Source organism: Mus caroli, chromosome 5 (assembly GCF_900094665.2).
Source record: "Mus caroli chromosome 5, CAROLI_EIJ_v1.1, whole genome shotgun sequence".
NCBI classification, from domain to species: Eukaryota; Metazoa; Chordata; class Mammalia; order Rodentia; family Muridae; genus Mus; species Mus caroli.
In genome coordinates this window covers 115,128,243-115,137,955 of record NC_034574.1, presented here as the reverse complement: position 1 = coordinate 115,137,955, position 9,713 = coordinate 115,128,243, and the positions used below count along the sequence as shown (strand labels likewise).

General features: G+C 50.9%; 1 protein-coding gene across 3 annotated transcripts in view; it reads right to left on the bottom strand.

The window, feature by feature from the left end:
• The window catches only part of Myl2 (myosin light chain 2), a 12,755-nt gene that overhangs the window by 803 nt on the left and 2,239 nt on the right, over positions 1 to 9,713 (bottom strand). Inside the window, exons 1-6 of one of the 3 annotated variants that reach the window (XM_021163272.2) lie at positions 4,942 to 5,043; positions 4,088 to 4,177; positions 3,160 to 3,235; positions 2,015 to 2,119; positions 1,031 to 1,109; positions 900 to 948 (exon numbers count right to left, since the gene is read on the bottom strand). In XM_021163272.2, coding sequence (XP_021018931.1) covers positions 900 to 948; positions 1,031 to 1,109; positions 2,015 to 2,119; positions 3,160 to 3,235; positions 4,088 to 4,177; positions 4,942 to 4,944 — 402 coding nt within the window. In that variant the 5' untranslated portion in view covers positions 4,945 to 5,043. Of the gene's footprint in view, positions 1 to 899; positions 949 to 1,030; positions 1,110 to 2,014; positions 2,120 to 3,159; positions 3,236 to 4,087; positions 4,178 to 4,443; positions 4,515 to 4,941; positions 5,044 to 9,713 lie in introns of those variants that run through there. The other 2 variants (XM_029477730.1, XM_029477731.1) reach the window with 2 other exon arrangements.

Genomic DNA, 9,713 nt, shown 5'->3' with positions numbered 1-9,713 from the left:
CAGAGAGGCAGAGAGAGGCAGAGGGTTCTCCATGAGCTCACGTCTAGCCTGGTCTATAGAGTGAGTTCCAGGACAGTCAGGGCACAGAGAAACCTTGTTGGATGAAGCAGGTGTAATGGTATCTGTGGTCCCAGCCTGAGTTTCAGGCCAGCCAGGGCTGTGTAGTGAGACAAATGGTTTTGAATGGTTACTCTTGCCCCTCCCACTTTCATCTCCCCTCTTTATCCTGCAGTGTTGGGGATTGAACCCAGGGTTACATACAGGTCAGGTGAAAAAGCTTAACAAGGCAGGGGCTGTAGCCTAGAGCTAGACCTTGTTAAGCTTTTTTTTTTTTTTCCAGACAGGGTTTCTCTGTGTAGCCTTGGCTGTCCTGTAACTCACTCTGTAGACCAGGCTGGCCTCAAACTCAGAAATCCACCTGCCTCTGCCTCCCGAGTGCTAGGATTAAAGGCGTGCGCCACCACTGCCCGGCTTAAGCTTTTATTTTGTGATGGGACTTTCCAAGTTTCCCAGGTTGGCCTTGAACTCACTCTGTAGCCTGTGCTGGCCTTAAACCTGCAATCCTCCTGCTTTAGCTTCTCTAGTATATGGGACCGGCAGGCCTGAGTCATGAGACCTAGCTGGCTTGAACCAAAAGACACTGTGGCCCGGCCCTGTGGTGGCAATGGGTATTGTGACCACCATCAAGCCTTGTGGCATGTGACAGCAAGCAGATGTCATCATCCCTCCTTGACATACAGGGAGACCGAGGTACACTGATACAGTGAGGTCAAAGACTGAAGCCCCATGAGTGAGGGGTTGATAGCTGGCTCTCACTAGAACCACTAGGGATGTGCACTAGGTCGAGACAGGGTGTCCATAAAGGGGGCTGGGTGGTGGGGACACTGGAGACCCTGTACCTCCTCTTTGGAGAACCTCTCTGCTTGTGTGGTCAGCATCTCCCGGACACTGTAGGAAAAGAGAGAGCAGATGATGGTGACATATGTTGGGGGTGGGAAGTAGGGACCCCTCTCCCTCAAAGCCCACTTACTAGTCAGCCTTCAGTGACCCTTTGCCCTCGGGATCAAACACCTTGAATGCGTTGAGAATGGTCTCTTCAGGATCAGCCCCTGCAAGAGAAGATAAGCCCAACTGTCTGCTGGGACTGGAGCTGCTGGGGTCACAGGAAGTGGATGTAGGTCCCCCTGAGCCAGAGGGGCCAGGACAAGGTTGCTTCCCTCAGAGGGAGACCAAGAGGGCTTGCTGTTCTTGCAAAGGACCAGTACCCACGTGACAGCTCACAACTTCCTAGAACTTCAGCTCCCAGCAATGTCACCTTCTCTGCCCTTCACGGGTATTGCACGTATGTGCTATGCACACAACACATACACAAAATAGAAATTAAATCTTAAAGACAAGGCTGAGGAGCCAACAGGAAGTCAAATGCAAGAGAGGCCTCACTCTGGGACTTTGTGGGCTGTGACGAGGAGCTTCAAGCAAGTCGCTCCTCAGATGCTCTCAAAGTTGTCAGTCTCAAAGGTCTCAGTGTGTGGAGTGCATTAGCCTAGGGCTATAGTGAGAGGAGTGGGAACAGCGCCCCCTGCTGGAACAGCCCCACCCCCAGCTGAAGCAACGACCCTGATTTTTTTTATGCTATTTTTTTCTGCCTTTTATTATGCGTGTGGCTCTTTTGCCTGCATGTATGTCTTTGCACTAGATGTGTGTCTGGTGTCCAGAGAGAGAGCATTGGACCTCTTGGAACAGATGGTTGTGAGACACCATGTAGACGCTAGGAATTGAACCTGGGACCTTTGGTAGAGCAGCCAGCACTCTCACCCACTGGGCTGTCTCTCCAGCTCTCCCATGCTAATTTCCAATGGGTCCTTGTTGAGTTGTGAGCTACCCACCTTTTGCCTATGTCTCTTCTAGGGTTTAATTCATGCCCAGACGTGAACACGCGCATACGAGCACGTGTACACACTCAAACACACAGAGTCACATGGTCACATGCACACTCTCTCACACGGAAGCTCACCTTTAAGTTTCTCCCCAAACATCGTGAGGAACACGGTGAAGTTAATTGGACCTGGAGCCTCTTTGATCATTTCATCGATCTCTTCGTTTTTCACGTTCACGCGTCCTGGTGGGAGAGACAGAGACTCTGAGCCTGAAGCGGGCAGCTGCCACCCTTTTTGACCCTGCTTCTAGGAAGCGTAAGGGACAGTGTCGTGTGTGTGTGTGTGTGTGTGTGTGTGTGTGTGTGAGAGAGAGAGAGAGAGACAGACAGACAGACAGACAGACAGACAGAGAGACAACAGACACCAGGACAGATGTTCCCAGCAGTGTTTTCTAGCTAGATGTGGTGGTGACTGTAATCCCAGCACTGGGAGGATCAGAAGTGCAAGGTTATCCTGAGCTACATATTTTGAAGTTGAGGCTAACCTGGGCTACATGAGACCTGAGCTCATTAAATAAACAAGTGTCTTCAGGCCTGGAACCTTTCATGCAAGTTAATGCTTTTGTTGCAATGCCATTCTTAGACAGACCTGTGAGCCCTGCAGGCAGAGAGCTCATACCCAGTCTCTGAGGGAGCTCTTTCTGTCAGGCCTGCTGCCGCCCACGGCTGCACAGCACCCCATGCCTGCTTTCCCTCCTTCCAAAGCACAAACGAGACAAAGTCGACCCCTTCCTTCTTAAAACGGGAAGCTGCATTAGTCACAAAGACGAACTGCTCGGTGCCCAGGACAGGAGCGGGTGGTGCTGGAAGCCAGGCTCACTGCAGAGATGTTAAATAAGCCCAAGTCCCAAATGGGATGACCCCAATAACTTGAAAGGCAGCAATCTGGAAGGATTTCAAGGATTGAGATGGAAGTGTTGGCCGGAGTGTAGCCTTCTGGGTAATTCTGTTTTCTCCCCCTTTTTTTTTTCCTAGTAATTTGAGTTTTCTATTTATGAGCCAGGAATGTGTTTAAAAACAAAACAAAACAAAACCCTCTCTCTCCCCCTCGCCCTGGGTTGAGAGGAAAGGAGAAAACATATAAAGGCCACTGACTGGAGTTGTTCCAAAGGGCTGGTGGCAGGTGAGCCACTTGGGCAGATAACAAATGGGTTCTTGGCTTTGTTTGATGCCTGCATTCCCCACCCTCCACCCTCTTCCCTGGTGTTGTCACTGCCACATACCTAGGGCAGCAAATGTGTCCCTTAGGTCATTCTTGTCGATGAAGCCGTCTCTGTTCTGGTCCATGATTGTGAAGGCCTGTGGGGAGAGTCACTGCTCAGCTGAGACAGGGCAGGGACAAGAGGTTCAGCTCCGGAGGGGAGGGGACATGGCAGGAGTAAAACCTGGTGACCTGCAGGAGGTGGCCTTCCTGCCTTTTGAGTTGGCAGGGACAGAGGTACCTCCTTAGAACCTGCCTAGGTGTGCCTCTGTGATGGCAGCTGTCCACCTGTTCCTCCAAGGGCCAGGTGAGAAGGGAGGACCACACAACATTGCGGGGACAGGATTCTGAGCCTGTCCTCCTTGGCTGTGGCTGGTGGCTATACTTTGCCACTTTAGTTAGGCACATGCTGTAAGGCACAGCCCCGCTGTTGAGGGCAACAGGTAGAGCAGTACTCAGTGGCTCTTCCCGCTTTGGTGGGCAGAAAGGAAATTCTCCACAGCTAATACCCAGGGACACAACAGTGACAGACACGGATGGATGCTATGCTGCCCAGCCCCACACACCAGGAAAGGAGAATCGGGAAACGTCATAGGATCCAGAGGCTGGGCTTGGTCCCGCCATCCTTCCCCATGCCTCTCGTCTTCCTCTGTGGTTCATATTTTTGCCTGCCCCCCACCCCCAAGCACAGGAGGGACTGAGGCTTTCTCTCAGGACACCAGCAACCAAAGTGCTAGTGAGACAACCCTGAGCAGGAATCGCTACCCAGCATCTTTCTGGGAAATCCCTGCATTTCAGCAAAGGGTGTGCTTTCATGGATCACCCACACAAGTGACTATGACCAAGTGTTTCTTTGGGGGTTCACACAAGGTCTGGATGAGCCTGGGCATGCAGATCATTTCCCAGGTCGGGTGTATATTGGGGGAGGAGGGGGACTCTGCCACACTCACTTCCTTGAACTCCTGGATCTGGGTCTGCTCAAACATGGAGAACACGTTGGAGCTCCCGCCTTCTATCCGCTTCTTGGCTTTCTTTGGTGCCTGGAGAGGAACATCCATCAGACACTGAGGAGCGCCTGGATCAGGACCTGGGCCAGGACCTGTCACCTGGGGAGTGAGTCTCTGGTACCCAGACAACATTCGAGGTGAAATGATACCCCAACCCCCCAAACATTATCTAATGCTCTCCTCTGCTCCACTAAGGAGACTGGAGGCTCAGAGAGGGTGAGTCACTTCTCTAGATCACACAGCCACACGCACGTACACTCTGTGACCCTTAGCCGCTGTCTCTAGCAGCTGGGGGCTACCTGTTCTGGGAGGCGGACACAAATATTTCAAGGGAGAAGACCCTTTTGCATTTTCCAGTTTAAAAGGTAGAACCAGAAAACCTCTTCCTGGCCACCTGAATTGGGAAAAGAATTACAATTCGACCCTTAAAAGCTCTCAGTCTCCGTTTGGCAAGCTCTGGGGTGGGGTGGGGGGTGTTACTGATTTCTTGAGATCAGGAAGTGGGCACCCATCCCCCAAGCGCATTTCTCATTGATTTTTGCAAGTTCCTTGGGGAGCTGCTATTTGTGGCTCCTTAGGGGAGCTGATTGGGGTCCCTCTGAGGGTGCAAGGTGCTGGTCCATCCAGGGCTAGGGGGCTCATAAGAGAGCTTTCCTCCTCCTCCTCCTCCTCCTTCTCCTCCTCCTGTTCCTCCCCTCTCCTCCCCCCTCCTCCTCCATGGGGTGCTTGGCTTGGGAGGGGGTTATCTCTTTGCTCCCCACCCTGTGTCTTTTCTCAAGGGTCCACTGACCACTCACCATGGTGTCTAAGGCCGGCTGCCGCCTCTGGAGAATTCAAGGAGCCTGCTGGCCTCTGCCCCTGCTGCGGAACAATAAATACCTCTCCCCTGGGGTTAAAAATAACCCCATGACCACTTTTGGCAGTTGTAGGTGAGGCAGAGGCCACCTAAGCCCCCCCACCCCCCACCCCATGCCGTTCTTCTGAAGTAAGAGCTGCTCAAAGGCGGCCACCCGCCTGGGTGGACACGTGAGACCCAAAAATGCCTTCAAGGTTAAAGAGTCAGTGGCTGGGGCCTGGCCTGGGGATGATGGGGTGTGCTCTCTGCCCTGACATTGTCTAATGGAGGAGGAGGAGGAGGAGGAGGAGGAGGAGGAAGGTGAGGAGGGGGAGGAGGAGGAGGAGGAAGAGAAGGGGAGGAGGAAGAGGAAGGGGGGAGGAAGAGGAAGGGGAGAAGGAGGAAGAGGAGAAAGAGGAGGAAGAGGAGGAAGAAGAGGAGGGAGCCTGAGCTTTTGGCTCTGGATCCAGGCACCCTTGCACCTCAGGGCCTTTGCACATGCACATCTTGGGCAGCCTCTGGCACACTCCCATCTTTGCTCAAATGTCACCCACGCTTGTCCTCTGCCTCTGCTTCTCTGCTTTGTGTCTCCACCCAGCTTCACGGGGACAGCCTACCCCCGAGGGTGGGCTCTTCTCCCTGGCCTCTCCCTGTCCCATCTCCTCCTTTGAACACAAAACCACCTTGGAGGCCGCCATTTGTTCACCGACTGGACAAATGATAACCACTTCACTCTCAAATCTCCAGCCACCCCATGGGAGCAAGGCCACCTTAGCAGTTGGGTCCCCATGGTATGAAAAAAAATGAGGCTCAGGGAGGCAGGCCGGCTGCTGGAGACAGCAGTGGAGAAGCCTCTGTCTCCCAAGTGCTGGGAGGACGGGAGTATGTCGGGAGTATGTCGTTACACTGACTCCTTTTCTTTTTTGAGGCAGGGTCTCATGTAGCCCAGGTTGGCTTTGAACTTGATATGTAGCTGAGGATAGCCTCACCAATGATGAATACAAAAAAGAAGGAAACAGGGTTAATTCCTCCATTTTTCTTTTCTTTCTTTTTTTCCTTTTTTCTTTCTTTCTTTCTTTCTTTCTTTCTTTCTTTCTTTCTTTCTTTCTTTCTTTCTTTCTTTCTTTCTTTCTTTCTTTCTTCTTTCCTTTTCTTTTCTTTCTCTTTCTTTTTTTTCTTTTTTTTTTTTTTTTTTTTTTTTCGAGACAGGGTTTTTCTCTATAGACCAGGCTGGCCTCGAACACAGAAATCTGCCTGCCTCTGCCTCCCAAGTGCTGGGATCAAAGGCGTGTGGCACCACACCCAGCTTAATTCCTCCATTTTTCAAGACAGGGTCTCATGTAGCCCAGGCTGGGCTGACTTTGAACTCCTGATCCCACACTCCCCTTGATTGCTGGGATTAGAAAGATGAGATCCAGGCAACCTTCAGGAGGCAACTGTTAGCCATGTTGTCCTCAGGTCGAGATGGTTTCAATCTGTGAGGCACGAACGTGGCCACACATTGATTGCTATTAGAAGAAGGGTAGGGAGTGACCCACACCTGCTATCTCAACACCCAGGACTCTGAAGTGACTCTGAAGCGGGAGGATCAAGAGTTTATGGTCGTCCTTGGCTACATAGTGAGTTCAAGGCTAGCCTGGGCTACACTGCTGTACCAGTTAAGCAAAGCCCCTGTTCCCTTGGCTTCTGATTGTGTTGAGGCACACGTGGCTTGCCAAGTGCCACACGGTGGCTGAGAAGCAAGGTGACCCACAATGGCTGTGGGAGGCTACAGATTGAGGTTAGAGGTCACCGTGAGCCTGGGCCCACAGAGGTGACCTGTCCCCAAGGTCCGCTGCTCCACCGTGCTGTATGAGGAAGAGCTGGCTTGGGTTGCTGCGTGGGAAACATTTGGTGATTTGGTGTTAAAAACCCAAGGGTCCGCGAGGGAGGATGCTGGGATAGACCCGAGTGAGTCCTTGTTGGAAAGGCCTGGGGGAGGGGCTCTGCACTCTTCTCACAGTTGGGGGCGGGGGGGAGAACGTGGCGCACACAGGGGCTGTCAATGCTTTGTCCCTGGGCTCTTGGTGGACATCCACCCTGGGACTCTAAGCTCGTGCGCTTGTGAGATTTCTGCAGCCTAGAACTTTGAGAGCCAGCCCCGAGTACCACGGAGCAGAGACTCAGGAGCCCTGGAGCTTCCGGAACAATTGAGAACAAAGCGATCTGATCGCTTTCCCATGTTAGTAGGAAAATACAACGGCAAACCCGGGCGCCTCAGAGCAGCCAAGCTCGCTACCTGGCAGAGCCGGCGGCCAGAAATAGAAATCGGGCAGAGGGCTGCGTCCACCGTGGATGCGGAGACAGTCCTTTCCTTTGCCCTTTCCAGCTCCCGGCAGCTGCCAGCATTCCCGGGCTCACATCCCCATCAGTGAAGCCTCGGCCTGGCCTTTCTGGCTGCTCAGTGTCCTTCCCAGGTAGTCATAAAAAATAAAGCTTAAATGTGTTTAAATGCACAGAATAATACACAGCAAAGAACAAAACAAAACACCCTGCACCCACAAAAGGAACAAAAGCCAGATTATATATAAATTATGTTCAGTGGCTGGGGAGATGGCTCAACAAGAGGTCCTGAATTCTACTCCTCAAAACCCAGACCCACATCAAAGCTGGGCATGGTGGTGTGGGTCTGAAAGCCGGTCGCTGGAGACATGGAGGCAGACCGTCTCTCTCCATCTCTCTGGCTTGCTGGCCAGCACGTGTAACCTAAAATCAGTAAGTCCCCGGCTTCAGTGAGAGACCCTGTCTCAAAAAATAAGATGGATCGCCTCTGAGAAATGACACGCAAGGTTGACCTCTGGCTTCTACCAACATATACATGTCCACATGACAGGTACCCAAACCCACATGGATGTGAGTACACACACATAGACACACACACACACACACACACACACAGAGAGAGAGAGAGAGAGAGAGAGAGAGAGAGAGAGAGAGAGAGAGAAATTACTCTTTGACAATTTTAAAAGATGAGAGAACATGTGGGTCATATTTATAAACACAAAAATGATTTTGCCCCCATTCTAAGGACTTTCAGTATTTATTGGAGCCCTACTGTGTGCAGGATCCAGTGTACACTGGGAGTCAGGGGATACTGGGGTTTACATTTGTCTCCCTAAAGCTCCTGGGTTGAAAATTTGATCCCCAAATCAGTAGCGATAGGAGGTAAGGTCTAGGAGAGGTGAACGAGGTTAGGTGAAGTCATGAGGCTTCCCCCTTACCCCTTCCCCCCCAGATGGGATTAGTGACTTAGTAAGAAGAGGAAAACAGAGTTCTAAACCCTTTACTCTCAGTAGCATCTAGCCTTTGTAGAAACAAATCTCACTCTCTCTCTCTCTCTCTCTCTCCCTCTCTCTTAAAGATTTATTTATTTTATGTGAGTACACCATAGCTGTCTTCAGACACACCAGAAGAGGGCATCAGATCCCATTACAGATGGTTGTGAGCCACCATGTGGTTGCTGGGAATTGAACTCAAGATCTTTGGAAGAGCAGTCAGTGCTCTTAACCACTGAGCCATCTCTGCAGCCCAAAATAAATCTTTTGTATTTGTAAATGAACCAGACTCTGGTGTTGTGTTATAGTAACAACATTAATTAACTCAGTGGAGATGAACTTTGAGACTCTTGGGGAATGTATCCCCAACTGTCTACAGTATAACTATAATATACAGAGAAGAAATACCAATTATTTTATTTTTTGTTTATTTTAGATTGGATCTCATGTAGCCCAGGCTGACCCTGAACTCATTGTGTAGCAAAGGATGACCTTGAATTCTGACCCTCCTGCCTATCTCCTGAGTGCTTGGTTGACCCACTAAATGCCTTTGCTATTAAAAGCCTAAGCATTGATTATTCCTCTAGGCAAGCAAAGAAACAAACCAAACAAAAACCCCAAATGCCAAACCTCAGGGAAATTCAAGTGCAGTGCAGAAGAGAGCAGGCGGAGCCTCAAGTCCTGACATCTGCACTGGAGGTGGAGAAGCAGGTTACAGGATCCGATGGTTCCAGCATCCATCCGAGACTGAAAAAAATATGTTTCTTCGGCATGAGAAGAAGTGCAGTTGTGACTGATGATGGTTCTGGTTGTGGGGGAGTTGGCCTGTGCCACAAGGGGCTTTCTGCTGAGAGGAAACAGCTCCCGGGCCTGAAGAGATTTCCATACTCAGAACAAGTTTGAAGAATCCTGAAGACATCTGACATATTCCTTGGCAGAAAGCCAGGGCCAGGTGAATGAACTCAGCTATTTAGGGACTATCTGGGATTCTAGGGAGGTGAAAACAGGATTTCGGACCATGGACCCAAATGTGACAGTGACAGAGCATTTGTCACCTGCAAGACTGGAGCCTGCGGGAATATTCACTTTTGATTTTCCTTGCTTGGGCATTGAGCAGCGGTGTGACATCAGGTAGGTTTTTGCTCTCAGCCTCAGTATTCTAATCTGTAGAGTGGGCGTGATAACGATTTTATCTGCAGTGTTGTCATGAGGACAAAATCAAAGGCGATATCTTGTGTGCCCTGGGGACTCCTGTTGGGGTGAAGAGCCTGCTACCGTTTCCCCCAGATCTGGAGAGTGGTCTGATCAGGTGGGGCAAGCTTGGAAGTGGAGGGTCCTTTTTGCACAGGCTGTGGGCACTACATCTGAACCTGGATCTGCTACCTTTACCTGGGTTCACAGTGCTTTCTTTTTTTTTTTT